Source organism: Nannospalax galili, unplaced genomic scaffold (genome assembly GCF_000622305.1).
Source record: "Nannospalax galili isolate Female #2095 unplaced genomic scaffold, S.galili_v1.0 scaffold22, whole genome shotgun sequence".
Classification (NCBI taxonomy): domain Eukaryota; kingdom Metazoa; phylum Chordata; class Mammalia; order Rodentia; family Spalacidae; genus Nannospalax; species Nannospalax galili.
Window position 1 is genome coordinate 873,025 of NW_008347230.1, and position 17,796 is coordinate 890,820.

Sequence of the window (17,796 nt, forward strand, 5' to 3'; positions counted from 1 at the left end):
TCTGTGATTTAATGTCCTCCATTATTGTCAAAATAAATCTTAAGAAAACCAAAAGAGGGGCTAGAGAGATGGCTCAGTGGTTAATAGCATTGGCTGCTCTTGCAGAGGACCCGGGTGTGAATCCCAGCACCCACACAGTGACTAGCAATTGTCTATAACTCCAGTTCCAGGGGATCCAGTGCCCTCTTCTGACCTCTGAGGGTATTGCACGACACGGGTGCACTTACATACATGCATGCAGGCAGTATACTCACATAAAAATAATAAATAGAGGCTGGACAGATGGCTTAGTGGTTAAGTGCACTGGCCGCTCTTGCAAATGACCCAGTTTTGATTCCCAGCAGCCATAACTCTAGATCCAGGGGGATCTAATGCCTTCTTCTGACTTCTGAGGGCATTGCATGACTCAGGTGTGCTTACACACATAAAGGCAATATACTCATACACATAAAACAAAAATAATAACAAAATGTTAAAAAATAATAAGCTGGGCGTGGTGGTGGATGCTTTTAATCCCAGCGCTTGGGAGGCAGAGGCAGTCGGATCTCTGTGAGTTAAAGGCCAGCCTGGTCTACATAGTGAGTTCCAAAATGGCTGAGGCTACAGGGAGACCCTGTCTCAAAAAGACAAAATAATAATAATAATAATAGTAATAATAATAAAATATTTTCAAAAAAGGAAACCAAAAGAAAGCTTTGTGTGGTGGCGCATGCCTGTCGTCATAGCACTTGGGAGGTAAAGACAAGACGATCAGAGTTTACAGCCACCTTCAAGCTACATGATGAATTTTAAGCCAGTCTGGGCTACATGAGACCCTGTTGCCAAATGAAAAAAATGAGTTGGTAAGATGGCTCAATCAGTAAATACCCTTGCAGCACAAGCCTGGTGACCTGAGTTCAATAATGGAACCCACATAAAGGTGGAAGGAGAGAACTGACTCAACAAAGTTGTCTTCTAACCTCCAAATGCATGCTGTGGTAGGCACACTTAGGCACACACAATATTGTGAAAGTATTGTTCCTAAAAAAGTAACGTCGGGCCAGGTATGGTGGCGCACACATTTAATCCCAGCACTCGGGAGGCAAAGGCAGGCGGATCTCTGTGAGTTCAAGGCCAGCCTGGTCTACACTGTGAGTTCCAGGACTGCTGGGGCTACAGGGAGACCCTGTCTCAAAAAGACCAAAACAAAAAGAAAGTAACGTCGGTCTGTCACAAGCTACATCTTGGAAAAAGTATTCCTATTAAAGCAAATTTCTGAATTTTGCATATACTATTTTCCTCTTAAGTATAACAGTACATGTTAACTTATTAGAGAAAATTGTGGAGGATGGAAAGGTGAGAATTTGCATTTAGAGAAGTATTTCCACAGATCAAGCATAAGTACTGGCTTAAAATGTTTTAAGAATAATTTTGCTTTTCCCACTTTATTTAAACTATGAATGAGTCTGACATTAAAATCCCTCTGTTTCCTGTCATCTTTTATTGTTGGACTTGTTTCTAAACTTTACTGACTGGAAATATTTCAGTGCTCTGCTGTCTCAGATTGGTAGATGTTTAATCTGAATTCCATTTAACTTCATATTTTAAATCTATCTGGTTTCAGCCAGAATGAATGAATAATATCTGCTGGGCGTGGTGGTGCACGCCTTTAATGATAACATCTGATAAGCCTGCATTGTTTTCGGGTTTTGTTTTTGTTTTGTTTTGTTTTCTGGTCTTTTTGAAGCAGGGTCTCCCTGTCCTGGAACTCACTATGTAGACCAGGCTGGCCTTGAACTCACAGAGATCCGCCTACCTCTGCCTCCCAAGTGCTACATTGTTTTTATTATATGGTAGGAAGTTGTTCTTTTTAACCCCTCTAATCTGTGTTTCTACAGGCTTGTCATCTTTACTTCAGAGTGTTACTGGGAACCCAGTGCCAGCCAGTGAAGCGACATCCCAGAGCACTTCAGCCTCTCCTGCCAACACCACAGTCTCTACCATAAAGGGAAGAAGTCTTCCTTCAAATACCCAGTCTTTCATTTCCAAAAGCTTCAACTATTCTCCTAGTTCGTCAACTTCTGAAGTCTCTTCAACTTCAGCCAGCAAGGCATCAATTGGACAAAGCCCAGTGCTCCCAAGCACTACTTTTAAACTACCGTCCAATACGCTAGGGTTTACAGGTACCCACAATACTAGCCCTGCTGCCCCACCTACTGAAGTTGCCATGTGCCAATCTTCAGAGGTCTCCAAGCCAAAGCTGGAGTCAGAGTCCACCTCCCCAAGCCTGGAAATGAAGATCCACAACTTCCTAAAAGGTAATCCTGGTTTCAGTGGCTTAAACTTAAACATCCCAATCCTAAGCAGTTTGGGGTCCAGTGCCCCATCAGAGAGTCATCCCTCAGATTTCCAACGTGGCCCTAGTAGCACCTCAGTTGACAACATTGATGGAACCCCTGTACGAGATGAACGGAGTGGGACACCCACCCAGGATGAGATGATGGACAAGCCCACATCCAGCAGTGTAGATACTATGTCCCTGCTTTCTAAGATCATTAGCCCTGGTTCCTCAACACCCAGCAGTACAAGATCACCACCCCCTGGGAGAGATGAAAGCTACCCTCGAGAACTCTCCAATTCTGTCTCTACATACCGACCCTTTGGCCTGGGCAGTGAATCTCCCTATAAGCAGCCTTCCGATGGAATAGAGAGACCATCTTCCCTGATGGACTCTTCACAGGAAAAGTTCTTTCCAGATACTTCTTTCCAAGAAGATGAGGATTACCGAGATTTTGAGTATTCAGGGCCTCCACCCTCTGCCATGATGAACCTAGAGAAGAAACCAGCCAAATCTATCCTGAAATCAAGCAAGCTTTCTGATGCCACCGAGTACCAGCCAATCCTGTCCAATTATAACCACAGGGCCCAAGAATTTGGGGTAAAGTCTGCCTTTCCTCCATCTGTAAGGGCCCTCCTGGACTCTAGTGAGAACTGTGACCATCTCTCATCTTCCCCTGGGCTCTTTGGTGCCTTCAACATAAGAGGGAGTGAACCTGGGTCTGACCGGTCACCATCACCGAGTAAGAATGATTCATTTTTCACCCCTGACTCCAACCACAGTACCTTGTCTCAGTCTACCACTGGGCATCTCACTTTGCCACAGAAGCAATATCCAGACTCTCCTCACCCAGTCCCACATCGTTCCCTTTTCTCTTCGCAGAATACCCTTGCTGCTCCCACGGGCCATCCACCCACATCAGGCGTGGAGAAAGTCCTGGCCTCCACCATTTCCACCACATCGACGATTGAGTTTAAGAATATGCTTAAAAACGCCTCGCGCAAGCCCTCAGATGATAAGCATTTTGCCCAGACCCCCAACAAGGGCACTTCAAGTGATGGTGGCAGTCTGTCAAACATCACCCAGCCCAGCCTGACCACCACTGATCAGCAACAAGAAGAGCACTACCGCATAGAAACCCGTGTCTCCTCCTCCTGTTTAGACTTGCCTGATAGCACAGAAGAAAAGGGGGCCCCTATAGAAACCTTGGGTTATCATAATGCAGCCAATAGGAGGATGTCAGGGGAGCCAATACAGACAGTAGAATCCATACGAGTACCTGGGAAGGGAAATAGAGGACATGGGCGTGAGGTTTCAAGAGTGGGTTGGTTTGATCTGAGCACACCAGGCAGCTCTTTTGACAATGGTCCCTCAAGTGCCTCTGAGTTGGCACCCCTTGGGGGCGGGGGCAGCGGAGGCCTTACTGGCTTTAAAACAGCACCATACAAAGACCGGGCGCCTCAGTTTCAGGACAGTGTCAGCAGCTTTCGTTCCAACAGTTTCAACTCAACATTTGAGCATCATCTTCCCCCATCCCCCTTGGAACACGGGACACCCTTTCAAAGAGAGCCAGTGGGGCCATCATCTGCCCCACCTGCCCCTCCTAAGGATCATGGTGGTATCTTCTCTCGAGAGGCGCCCACTCATCTGCCCTCTGTGGATCTTTCGAACCCCTTTACGAAGGAGGCATCTCTGGCCCATGCTGCCCCACCACCTCCTCCTGGAGAGCACAGCGGAGTTCCTTTCCCTACCCCACCCCCTCCTCCACCCCCTGGGGAACTTAGCAGCAGTGGAGGGGGTGGTGTCCCCTTTTCTACTCCCCCTCCTCCTCCCCCCCCTGTTGACCACTCTGGGGTTGTACCTTTCCCAACCCCACCACTGCCAGAGCATGGAGTGACTGGGGCTGTTGCAGTTTTTCCCAAGGACCATAGCTCCCTCCTTCCAGGGACCCTTGCTGAGCATTTTGGGGTGCTCACAGCACCCAGGGACCATGGGGGCCCCAGCCAACGGGACCTCAACGGCCCTGGTCTTAGCCGTGTACGAGAGAGCCTGAGCCTACCTTCCCACCCTCTGGAGCACCTGGGCCCAGCCCTTGGAGGAGGTGGGGGAGGCAGCAACAGCAGCAGTGGCCTTCCCTTGGGTCCTGCACACAGAGACGCCATCGGCCGGAGTGGTATGATTTTACGGAGCCCCCGGCCAGACTTTCGGCCTAGGGAAGCTTTTCTCGGGAGAGACCCATTCCACAGTTTAAAGAGACCCAGGCCACCTTTTGTTAGGGGCCCTCCGTTCTTTGCACCAAAACGCCCATTCTTCCCTCCCAGGTACTGATGGAAACCAAGGGAAAGGCATTTTGAACGGTCTAGAGAGCATTGGAAGTAGCGATTTGGGCTATTTTGTTTTCTTTTAATGAAGGGATGCCCTTCCAAATTCAGAAGTCATGTATGCTGACATTTACCATTATTCAGTCCTCTCTCTGCACTTAAGACCTTTCCCAAGTTGTTTGTGTTTTTCTTTAAAGGAGGGGAAAAAAGGGTAAATACAACCAAAGCCACTTCATTTGGCTGGGAGTTTGGGGAGTGGGGAGGAAAACAGTACTTTATCCCATCTATTGGAGAGTATTACATTTGAAATAAAACTTCCGTCAGTACAGATGATAACATGTGCAATGTTGGGGTGTTCTTTGGGGCCTAATAGTCAATGGAACGATCCCTGTCCCCTTCCTTCTCCAGCGCAGCAGTTTCTGTGACCAGCTTGGTGTCCTTTCTTGTATTCTCTCTGCCCTGCTGGATGCCAAGAGGTGTTTGCAAGGGAGGAAATGTGGGAGATCTTGGACCTGTCAGGGTTATGCTTTATTTTTAAAGGCATGTTGAAACCGAGTTCTTTAACTTTCTAAAAATCTTTTGTTTTCTGATCAGCTTCTTGCTCTGAGCTATTATCAGGCAGTAACTTTGAGAATACAAATACATTTTATGGTAGTGGAAAATTTCTCTTGCTGGGAGTGGTGGCACCTGTCACCCCAACACTGGGGAGGTAGGGATAAGAGAATGGTGAATTTGAGGCCCGTGTGGGCTATGTAGCAAGACTTGGTCCCAAAAAAATAAATAAAAGGAAAAGGAAAAAAGTTTTTTTATTAAATGAAAAGGATGGAGATGAATTTAAGTTTGAGGTTAAAACAAGGAGTAATCACAATACGGAAAGCTAAAAAAAGGGACCACTAAGGGTGTAGTGTTGCCTCACTCACCTTCATATACAAGAGAATAGGAAACATTTTGAAGTAGTTTCCACACATCTGTTCTGAGTCTTGCCTCCTGGTTTTCTTTCTTGACTTTCTTTTTCTCCTTCAGTCACTACTTTTGGCTGAATTGATAAAAGGATGTAGTTAGAATATTATCCTGCCCTCTTAAATATTGAAGTAGACACTACTTTTGCCATGGTGCCTCATTGGTGGTTTTTTGCAAATGTCATAATTAGAGAAAGGAAAGTATTTGTCTTCCCCCTTGTTTCAGTCTGTATTCACTCCTTGGCATTCCAAAGGAAATCCAGTGGTATCCTTATATGATGCCTCTTTAGATGTCTTTTAGGAACAATTGGGTATTGCTAGTCATGTCTTTACCACAGAGAAAGCAGGGTCCTGAGAAGCCCTGGTTGACCCCTCTGCAGACAGCACCCTGACACTTCAAGGCTTGCTTTGAATAAGTCTCATCTCCCATCCCAAAGTGAAGTAATGATTTTGCCGTGAATCATTGGCATGAGAGGGACGAGCTGTCCTCCCTGGATCAGAAGCTCTATTTGTGTTTCTGCATCTCATACTTGGGAAGAAGAAGACCGTCACTGTACTTTGAGTGCTTTTGTTATATTTGTGTCTGGGACACTGAAAAGTACTACTTACACTTTATGTGTGTGTTTTATACCAAGGTACACTACACCAGGTAGATGTGTAAAACAATATGTGTTGAGTCTTTGAAGGAATCCTAGCAAGCTTCACTTTTGCTCCCGTCAGGATAGAATGTATATAGGAGTTGCTTTGGATTTCACAGTGCAAACAGAAAGATGGGGAGAAGTGGGTAATGTAGTGGTAGAAGACAGTTCTTGTCTCAGAATAAACTACTTTTCAAAGAAAAAAGCCTAAACTAGATGTCCATCATAGCTTGGGAGCTTTGTGTGATGTATTCCATGTTATTTATTTGGACTTACCCTTGTGTTCTGTGGTTAGGATGCAGCAAGACATTCATCTTCCAAACATGTACCCAATCTGAAGCCAGCTCTTCTTTCTTTGACCCTCTCAGCCTCTCTGCCCTGTAGCTCTCCCCACAAAAATGCATGAAACCGTGACCTTGTGTGGGGGGTGGGGTATATAGCATAGCAAAGCAAAGGAAATAGATATTGAGTCTTAAGGCATTTGTTTAGTTAAAAAAAAAAACTATAAAACAGAGAGAATGGGGGTGGGGGAAGGGGAATTATATGTGACTTTCAGAGTTGATTTTTTTTTTTTTGCAGAAATTAAATGAGAGTGTTTTTCTTTCTAGAATAAAAGAATGTGAATTCTTTCTACTGCTCTTGTTTAAACATAGTGTTTACTTGAAAAGGCTCTCCGACCATTTGATGTTAATGAAGATGTGGGAGTATTGGGAAAGTTCTTGAATGTTGAGGCAGGGTAATTGTCCTCAAAAGTACAATGGCTGAAATATAAAAGGGAGACTGTACAGTTCAAAGGTGGACTTTTCAGGGATTGGGTGGGTGTTTTTTTGTGGATATTTTTGTTTTGTTTTTGGCACAAAATCTTCAGTGTGTCTGTTTCAGGATGGAAGTAAGGATTTGTATGAAACTGTCAGATATTTTAAAGAAATCTGTCCACAACCGTAAATGAAGATAACTGTATATACGTGATATAGTGAAACAAAAGATATTTCTGGTATTCATAAAGATGAAACATGGGTTTTATTCTTTCTGTGTCTGTGATTTAGACTCCGTACCATGCTCTGACTTTTGTATTTCACCCTGAGTTAAAAAAAATAATAAACAAGATATTTTTTGAAGAATGCACAACGTAGTATCTTAGCAAGGACATGATTCACATGAAAGCAGAGTAAGTAGTCATCACAAAAAGTCCTTGGTGCTCACTGTAAAATCACAGACAGAGAAGCCTATGGATATATCCGGAACCACTTAAAACTCAGTGATGCAGTATCACAAATAGGGTCCCTTCAGTCGGTTTAGCCGGGGGTTCCCTCTCTGCACCCCTCTTGCCATCCTAAGAATGGAGGTCAGTAGATTGGTTTGATTCCAGGGAGGATGAAAGTGAGCAGAGTAGGACTTCTCTCCTTTCTGATACCAGAAACTATGTTGTGGTATAGGTGTTACAGCAAGCCTGTCTAGCAATGTGAGTGTGCTAAACTTCTTACTGCAGAATATACACTCAGTCCTGAAGTTACCTGTTCATACAGAGTTAAGCTTCAGCTGTTACTGTTTTGAAGCTGCTGTAAATTACTGCTCCCCCTCCATTTTTTAATTGGTGGGGCTACCTGTTAAAAATTAAAAATAGATATGTTTGATATTCTCACGTGTGCAGTGTGGAAAACAAGTACATGCTTTAGAAGCAACAACAATGAAATCCTTTTGAAATGTGTATTAATATCATTTAATAAAATAACTAGTTCTAAAGGTTTGACATTTTTCTTTGAGATTGGGGCTTTGACGAAGGGCCCCTGGCTTCTCTGGTGAGTGGAAATAGGAGGGAATTGCTAGAAGCCAAAACTGCTGCTTGGTGGAGCAGACTTGTGGTTGGAAAACCTAAATTTTCTTCAGTGAAGATGCAGCCTGACTGTCCAGGGCAGACAGTGAAACCAGCAACAGAATGCAGAAAGCAAAGCTCGGGGATAACTCTGAAGATGCACTTGCACTGGCTTCTGATCTGAGGGTATGTGGGAAAGACAGAGAAGCATGTGTGCCCATACCTTGCTGAGGCATACCTGCACAGATCGCCCATCTATTTCCTTTATGACCACTTGCACTTTCCTCTCTTACAGCTATTCTTAAGAAAAAATGTCTGCAATATTTTGTTTTCCAGTTTAATAAAATACATTTTTTTGTTGTGTGGTTGACTCTTCCCCTCTCCTGTTGACCTTGTCCAGTTATCCCTTGACTTGTACAATCAGTGTCACTGAAGGCTAACCGAGCTTCCAAGACTCCATGGCCTCATGGGTTTTCTATTTTATCCTTTGTACAACTGTGTAATGGGAGGGATGAGACAAAGATCCTCGGAGTAGTCACTCCTGAAGTGGGATGTACTGTGTAAATATTTCTGTGTCCTCCAAAAATTGTACAATTGTGAACCAAGAAACACTTTTTAGTTGTGCTTTGGTTGTGCTTTAGTGCTGGGAATCAGACCTAGGGCCTTGTGCATGTCAGGCAACGAAGCGTTCTACCAATGAGCTACCTCCCTAACCTTCCAAGGAGCATTTTTTTTAAAAAATTTTTTTTTCATCTTTTTGAGACAGGGTCTCCTTGTAGCCCCAGCTGTCCTGGAACTCACTATGTAGACCAGGCTGGCCTCGAACTCACAGAGATCCGCCTGCCTCTGCCTCCCAAGTGCTGGAATTAAAGGCGTGCGCCACCACGCCTGGCACATTTTTTAATTTTTAAGCAGAGAATTGAGAGGAGAGTATGGAAAAGGGTCTCTCTCTTTTTTTTTTTTTAAGTATGTGTACAAGTATATTGCCTACATGTATATAAATGCATCCGTGTCATGCAATGCCTGTAGAAGACTGAAGAGGGTGTCAGATCCCCTGAAACTAGTTACAGATGATTGTTAGCTGCCATGTGGGTGCTGAGAACTGAACCTGGGTCCTCTGCAAGAGTGCTCTCTCCAGCCCCTGTTTCACCATTCTTGCCTATCCTTTCTTCATAACTCAGTGAGGCTTAATAAGTGGGATGTCAGCTTAAAGGAATCACAAGGGATTGTCACTGCATCTGGGCCAGGCCTTGGGTCACCAGCAGGGTAGAAGGCTCTGAATAGCAGCCCTGATTGCGTGAAGTTCCATACATGTGTCACAAGACACTTCAGAAATAGCAGCAGTCCAGGGAACACACCCAGCTGGTAGGGGTGTACCACTGTTCTGTCTCTGGAATCTGGCTCACCCTTTCTTCCTTGTCCCCACTTAAGATCTCAACTGGCCACCTTATCCTTATCTCTACCCCTAAAGGGGCAACAGTTTTTTGAGACTTCCTCCTTGGCCTCTTCAGGCGTGTTTCTGAAAATGCATGACTTCTTCCCCCTACCTTGTTTCATTCAAGCCGGTTTTACATAGCAGGAATGAGTTATCTCCCCTGGTGTGTAGACTTAGTAAGACCATCAGAATGGGTTTGGGGATATTGGAATGTTTCTCATACTTGTTTATGAGTAACTATGTAGACAAGTCTGATCAGTTGCCATTCACAATTGCTGAAGAATAACTCACTGAGGCTACATAGACAAGGCCACTAAAAGGTCAGCAGTAAGAGCTATCTCAAGTAAACATCCTGTTCTATGTACAAGGGAAGTACATAGTCAAAGGAAAGGAGCAAGTGTAAACTAGACATCAAAGTTCTGATGAAGGAAGGGGAGAAACGAGTTTCTTCCTTAGCTACAAGTTGGTTTGGGGGAAGGTAGGGGTGTCAGTGGTAGAGTACTTGCCCAGCACTGGGAAACAAGGCTGGGATTTATCTAGAAATGTGCAATTAATGACAGCTTTGTAAGGAACAGGATTTAGGATCTGGTTTTCATTTCTGCTTTGTGTGTATGTGCTTGTGTGGGAATTCATGCTAAACACTAAACTCTACCTCAGCCCCTCTTCCCCCCTGCCCCAGCCCCAGTCCCTTTGTTCTCACCTAGGCAAAAGTCAGAAGTTAAGAATACATGTATGGGTGGAGACACAAAGAAGCCCTGCAACTGAGAAACAAAGTCATCTTTTTAGGTTTGAGTCAAAGGGGTGTTGGCTAATCCAGTCTACACAGGATTTGTTTAGGTTCACGGCAAACTAAATATTCTAGCAGATTTACTTATCCCATTGAATCCCCTTGTCTTTGTAAGATACTCAGTCTTTTAGTTGAGTTGTGGGAAAGAGAGGACCTGATGCTTCCTATACTTTTCTTGGGGTGTTTGTGTGGGGATGGAGAGAGGACATTGACAGTTTCCAGTTACTTCCCCCTTTCCACATGGGATAGACATGAGACATTTAAAGTAGCTAGTCATTGCTAAGAGCAGGAGAGGTTAGTAAAGGTAAAAGCTTGGCTCCCATCCTAGACCTTCCCCTTATATTACAAAAGACTCCTTTAAATAAACAACGTGTGCACCATTTCTTGTCTTAAACTCTTGTCTACTTCTTGGGCCTCAAAAGCCCTTAGCTGATGAACTGGAGGTGTAACAGTAGTAGAACACTTGTCTGCTATTTGTAAGGGCCTGGGCCCCAATGTTCAGCATTGCAAGGAAAAGACTGACAGCAAGGACATGAGTTTTCTTTATATTGTACTTTAAGTCACTCCCAACTTTCCCAATGCCTTTCACATTTTTAGGTAAATGGGCGGAGGGTTACTTCTAAGAGCTACAGTAGATTTTGAGATGTGTGCTAATCCCAATAAACTGAAAATGCATCTTCAGTAAAGATAGTTAGAAATAGTTTATAAGACCAACACTTTAACCAACTTAAGGTACCTACTCTTAGGTGAAGTAAATCTAAGGATTTTCTAAAATTTGACTAAAGATCTAGGACACTAACTGAGGATTCTTTTCTGGCCCTACACTTCTGAGAGAATCTTTTAGTGTTATTTCCTTCAGTTTTCCTTAACTTCAGTCTGGTAGAGGAAAGTTGGAAGACACCTCCTTTCTTGGCTTTTTACAAGAAGCATCCCTTCACCCAAAAGTACTCTTTGACCATAAATATCTTGAGTCAGGTACCCTGAAGAGCAATAGGAAGCAAATCAATGTTACCAAACAAGACCAATTATGAGTAATTTAGCCTTTGAGGCAGCATGACATAGTGTAAATAGATTGTGGATTTAGACTTGGGCTTGATCTCTCCACATCATTATCCATGATTTGAAGGGAACATACGAATACTGCTTAACAGTTCTAGGAATAATGGTGAAATGGCTCTGCATGTAGGTATTGTGGCAGGCATGGGTAGGGTGGGCAAAAAAGTTTGTGATGTTTTTCAGGTAGATGAATGGGTTAAAATTCTCTGAGACTAGCCAGGTGTGGTGGCACACGCCTTTAATCCCAGCATTCGGGGGGCAGAGGCAGGAGGATCTCTGAGTTCAAGGCCATTCTGGTCTACATAGTTCCAGGACAGCTGGGGCTACGGGGAGACCCTGTCTCAAAAAGACCAAAAAAAAAATTTATCTGAGACTGAGGCATGTACTAGAAGAACCAATAATGTATTGGCCTTAGCTGCCTTGCTCACTGGGTGAGCTGCAATGGGTGAGATGGAATAAGACAGCATTCCTTCCTCCACTGCAACACAAGTTACACATGTGATAGCTGATCAGTCAGCATCAGCTCTGCCCAGCTTGGTGCATTGCATACAGTAAACAGTACTGAAGGATGAGTGTAGGGAGCTGGCATCCCTTTATGATCCTAACAAAGAAGGACAGGTAGAATGATTTTCTTTTTTTTTTTTTTTTTTGAAAAAGGGTCCCCCTTTGAGCCCCAGCTGTCCTGAAATTCACTATTTAGACCAGGCTGGCCTTGAATTCACAGAGATCCGCCTGCCTCTGCCTCCTGAGTGCTGGCATTAAAGGCATGCACCACCACACCCAGCCCAGGATGATTTTAAAAATTGTCACAGTGTCTATCTTTTGAAGTTTCCCATCAGTATAGTGATTAACGTATTCTTAATTCAGTCATTATTCATTGAGCACCTACCATTTTGTTGCCTGCAGTATGACACTACCTCTTTGGTGCAAATCTACAAGAAAGTTCTGCATGTCACTGTCATCCCTACTGAATGCTGCTTTAAAATGCTTACTGCTTTCTGACCACACACACTATAGTAATCTTCCTCTCCCACAGTCTTGTCTCTTTCTCTTTGTATTTCAGGATATCTAACATACCAGAAGATGGAACCAAGCTCCAGAGTGGCCTATGACTCAAATCAACAGCCCTCCCCAGACAGAACATCAGGCCTCCCAAGGAAACCTAGATTAAGCAACTTTTTCTGACAACTCTTCCACCCAACAACCCTTGATTCCATCACCACTGAAACCTGAGAACAACTCTAACCATCCCCACCCCCAGGTGAGGGAACTAATTGAGAAGTACAGTCTCAACAGCTGCAAACAAGTTCCCTTCCCTTCATGCTTTTCTACACATCTAACCATGTTTCTATTTTTACTGTATGAAACTAATTAAATATAGCTAATCCTGTATCACAGATTTAATGAGAGGAATAAAGGAGAAAAGATAATGAAGATGAGGAGCAGAGAGCTATGTGTAAACTATTAAGAAAGTATGGTATGGTGGAAGCCAGCATCATTACTTACTGATTGACCTCAAACTATCCTCTTTGACTTAAATTCCACATCCATTGAGATCATTCAGAAGGTAAAGGGGGCTTGTTGCCCAAGCCTGGCATCCAGAGTTCTATCCCTGGAACCCAGGTAAAAGTGGAAGGAGAGAACTGACTCCATGAAGTTGTCCTCTGACCTCCACGCATGTGCCATGGCATATGCATGCCCATGCCTACACACACACACACACACACACACACACACACACACACACACCTCCACACACCCACACACACACACACACACACACACACACACACACACACACACACCACAAAATGTCAATAATTCTGCATCTGTAAGATTGAGGTCTGGAAAGAGTCTCTAAAGCAACATGAGCAAGAAGGGACTCAAAGGAGTAACCTCTACAGTCTCTGCTCCAGCCTTAAAGCTGGTCTATATTTATGTATGATATGGTATGTATGTATGTATGTACGTATGTATGTATGTATGTATTTATGTCTTTTTGAGACAGTGTCTCCTGTAGCACCAGCTGGCCTGGAATTCACTATGTAAACCAGGCTGGTCTAGATCTCACAGAGAGTCGCCTGCCTCTGCCTCCACAGTGCTGGGATTAAAAACGTGTGCCACCACGCCTGGCTCTAGCCATCTCTTATAGCAGCCTCTGACTGCTGATGCCCATTGTCATACACTAGACACTTAAACTATTTACATAAAATTACCTCAACAATTGGAAGTGATACTTTTATAGATGAGAACACTAAAATCAGGGAAATAATTTACCAAAAATTTCTTAGTTATTGGCAGATCCAAGATTTACACATTTATTTAGTTCCAAAGTCTGCCAGCTTTAAGGATCATGTATAAGAAATTTTATGGTTAAAGGAACATGACTAACACTTGTCTGTCTTCATCCCACTCTCGCCCTCAAGAGATCCACTTCCTCAAAAGTGCGGAACACCTTATTGCGGCTTCCGGCTTTCTGCTGAACCGCAGCGGGTTTCAGGACCGCAGGTGTGTAACAGCTTCCACCTTCCGGCCGGCCCGGAACCATTCTCAAAGCCACTTGTGCTGTGCGGGCGTGCCTCGTCGGAATGCCTGGAGGTGGTGCCAGACCAGAGTGGCGGCTCTGTCATCCAGTCGGTGAGGACTGTAGCAGCCAATGAGGAACCTGGCGAGGAAGAAATGGCGATCATCTGAACTTGGAGGCACCGATTTGAAGGAGAATGGGGCTCGCCCTGAAGAGGCCGGTGCTCGGGTTATGGCGCCGGCTTCGGCGCCAGCTACCAGGGTTACAAGGCTGCGAGCTGCACACCGTGCGTGAGGTATGCTAGTTTCCAGCCATTCAGCCCGACCAGAGCCTACTGCGGAGGCTCTGCGTAGCCTCACGCCACTCTGTCCGGTGGCCAAGACCTTGTATCATTCCATTCCCCCTTAAATTGGGTTATGACCACCGCTCCTTAAGTATCCACAACCCCATCCTGCCCAATGAGGAGAAATAGTAATAGGACCCGTGAGACCTCCTAACATGTATTTCTCTTCAGGCATCCTTGCCGACCCCTCCACATTGGTTGGCAGAGCGATTTGGCCTTTTTGAGGAGCTATGGACTGCTCAAGTGAAAAGATTAGCAAGCATGGCACAGAAGAAACGCCGGACTATTAAGGTATCACTTCTTGGAGGCCGAAAAGTAGATGCTGTGGCATGGAACACAACCCCTTACCAGCTGGCTCAGCAGATCAGGTATTGGGCCCATCGCATACCTCCTTTATTTCCTCAGCATCTGGTCAGGGAAAGAAAACATCTATTTTTTCTTTGTCTCCTAAGAGAGCCTTTTGGGAGATAGTTGATGAAGTGATTCTCACATATGGAAGATGATGTGAGTTCGATCCCAGAACCCACTAAAAAGGCAGGTGTGGGGCCAGCGAGATGACTCCAGTGAGTAAGGAAAGGTGCTGTTGCCAAGCCTGATGACCTGAGTTGGATCCTGCAGACCACATGGTGGAGAAGAGAACCCAGTCTTCCAAGTTGTCCTCTGACATCCACATATGCTGTGGCACGTGTGCTCTCCACATAATAAATAAATGAAATAATAGGGTTTTGGGTTTTTTTGTTTGTTTGTTTGTTTTTTGGTCTTTTTTGAGACAGGGTCTCCCTGTAGCCCCAGCTGTGCTGGAACTCACTATGTAGATCAGCTCTATTTTTACTTTTTAAAAACTATTATGTCATGCTGGGCATGGTGGCGCACGCCTTTAATCCCAGCACTTGGGAGGTAGAGGCAGGTGGATCTCTTGAGTTTGAGGCCATCCTGGTCTGTAGAGTGAGTTCCAGGCCAGTGGGGGCTACAGGGAGACCCTGTCTCAAAAAGACAAAAAAAAAAAAAGTAGAGCCAGGTGTGGTAGCACACACCTATAATCCCAGCACCAGGGAGGCAAAGGCAGGCTTTCTGTGAAATGGAGGCCAGCCTGGTTTACACAACAAGTTCCAGGCTAGCTGGGGATACAGGAAGACCCTGTCTCAAAAAAAAAAGTAGCTAAAATTAAATTTAAAAGGTGGGTGTGGTCATTTGCACTTGTTATCCCAACACTGGAGAGGGAGAAACATGCAGATCCTTGGGCTCACTGGCCTGCCAGCCTCACCTACTGAGGGAGCTCCTTGCCAGTGAGAGACCCTGGCTCTTAAAACAAGATGCACGGCTCCTGAGGAAGGACACCTGAGGTTAACCTCTAGCCTCTAAACATGTACCCACACCCCAAGAAAGTCCCCTTCTATGTTGGAGACAGGGTCTCATGTAGCCTAAACTAGTCTCCAACACATTGTGAGTATATCCTGATGACTTTGAATTTTAAATAAAAAAAATTTTATGTGTGTGAATATTATATCTGCATGTATGTAAGTGCACCCATGTTGTGCAATATCCTCAGAGGACAGAAGAGAGCATTGGATTCCCCTGTAACTGGAGTTACAGAGCATTGTTAGCTGCCATATGGGTGCTGGGATTCAAACGTGGGTCTTCAGCAGGAACAGCCAATGCTCTTAACAGCTGAGCAATTTCTATAGCCCAATCTTTAAAAAAATTTCTTTTACATTGTTTTCATGCATATGCAGGTATGTATGTGTCATAGCACATGTGTGTAGATCAGAGGACAACTTGTTGGAATCAGTTTTCTCCTTTGTGGATTCTGGGACTCAAACTCAGATCATCAGACTTGGCAGCAAGTACCAGTTCACTGAGCCATCTTTTGGGCCCCAACCTTGAACTGTTTTGATCCTTCTGCCTCCACCTCCTGAGTTCTGAGATTATAGATATGTACCACTAGTGCATGTAATGTATATAGTATATATAATGCTGAGGATCAAACTACCAACTGAGCTAGATCTTCCACCCCTCTCTATTCAAACAGAGTCTTACTCTAGCCCAGGGCGGCCTTGAACTTGGGGAAATTCTCCTGCAGTCTCCCAGGAACCTTTCTTGTCAAGCATGATGGTGCAAGCTGTAATTTCAGCATTCAGGAAGATCTGAAATTCAAGGCCAGCCTTAAAAAAAAAAAAAAGGCTGGTCATGGTGGCTCATGCCTTTAATCCCCCAGCTCTTGGGAGGCAGAGGCAGGCAGATCTCTATGAGACTGAGGCCAGCCTGGTCTACATAGTGATTTCCAGGCCAGCTGGCACTGCAGGGAGACCCTGTCTCAAAAAGACCAGAAAAAAAAAAAAATCCTTTGTTCTTGAGGATTTATCTACATTAGTTAGAGTCTCTGTCCTGTTATTCATCTGGGAAAGAAATAAGGTTCTAATTCTCTGGAAACTTGTTTCCACTTGGCAAATTTAGAGTTGCTGAGATATTAGCCTCTCTACCCCTATGGTTTGTAACCCTCACTTTTTCTTCATTTCCACTCACCACCACCATCACCACTGCTAAAGTTTAACGCTGGCTGATACTGCAGTGGCTGCGCAAGTGAACGGAGAGCTTTATGATCTGGAACGACCCTTGGAAACAGATTGTGACCTCAGATTTCTGACATTTGATTCCCCAGAGGGAAAAGCAGTAAGTTCTATGTGGAAGCTGAATGCTATTTAAACAGGAAATTCTAATTTTCCTTTTGCCTTAGTGTCTCAACTTGCAACTGAGGAGACCTATCACAGATTATATTGACCATCTGACTATTCCTGGCTAAGCTAGAAATACAATGAAAGCTTTTACTTAGCATCAGTCTATTAAGCAAATCTCATTTGTGCTAGAGAAAGGGAAAGATCATAAGTTGAAAAAAGAAGGATAATATGCCTATTCAACTTCCTCAACTCTTGAACACATACAGTGTAAGTCATCCATGGTGTATACTCAGTTCTAATATGCTTTCCATAACCGAGCACAAATCTGGTGGCCTCCCCATTTTGTTCTTTTCATGTCAGCTCAGGTAACATAGACTTTGTTTACTAGAATCCAGAAAAATGTAAATAATGAACAAATCTAAGAAGAGTTTCATCACACTGGATTCCTAGACCAGAAAAAAAATAGCACTAAAAGACAAACATAAGGCTAGGGATAGCTAATTGGTACAGTGCATGCCTACCATCATGGTACCCTGGGTTCAATCCCCAACACACCAAAGGGAGTGGAGGGGCAAGGAGACAAAACAGAACTCTAGGAACTATTGTTTTGTTTTGCTTTTTTGCCACAGGCTCTTGCTGTGTAGCTCAAATTCACCTCCACTTGAGATCCTCCTGTCTTAGCATCCTGAGTGCTAGAATTATATGTATGTGCCCCCATACCCAGTTAAGACCAGTTTCTTAATAAGATAGTGAGTGTACTCTGAAGCCCTAAAAAGTTATAGGAATAGCAAACAAGACTGATGCCTCCTCCTTCTATGCTTCAGTACTAGAAAGCACTAAGGAGCAGGGCTGAGGCTTCTGTTCACCAAAAGAAGAAAAGATACTAGCACCCTGTTTCTCTTCTAGACTTTTTTTTTTTTTTTTTTAA

General features: G+C 44.3%; 2 protein-coding genes across 5 annotated transcripts in view; both read left to right on the plus strand.

The window, feature by feature from the left end:
• The window catches only part of Rprd2 (regulation of nuclear pre-mRNA domain containing 2), an 89,155-nt gene extending 82,536 nt beyond the window's left edge, over nt 1–6,619 (plus strand). For 2 of the 3 annotated variants that reach the window (XM_008843755.2, XM_008843756.2), the window contains one exon: nt 1,878–6,619. In XM_008843755.2, the coding sequence (XP_008841977.1) occupies nt 1,878–4,645 (2,768 nt within the window). In that variant the 3' untranslated portion in view covers nt 4,646–6,619. The remainder of the gene's footprint in view (nt 1–1,877) is intronic. The other variant, XM_008843757.3, reaches the window with a different exon arrangement.
• A 7,266-nt stretch (nt 6,620–13,885) lies between these two features.
• LOC103742674 (threonine--tRNA ligase, mitochondrial) overlaps nt 13,886–17,796 on the plus strand; it is a gene marked incomplete at its 3' end in the record, with an annotated part of 10,278 nt that continues 6,367 nt past the window's right edge. The window contains 3 exon segments of one of the 2 annotated variants that reach the window (XM_008843758.3): nt 13,886–14,145; nt 14,365–14,561; nt 16,740–16,863. In XM_008843758.3, coding sequence (XP_008841980.2) covers nt 14,047–14,145; nt 14,365–14,561; nt 16,740–16,863 — 420 coding nt within the window. 2 annotated transcript variants of the gene reach the window in all.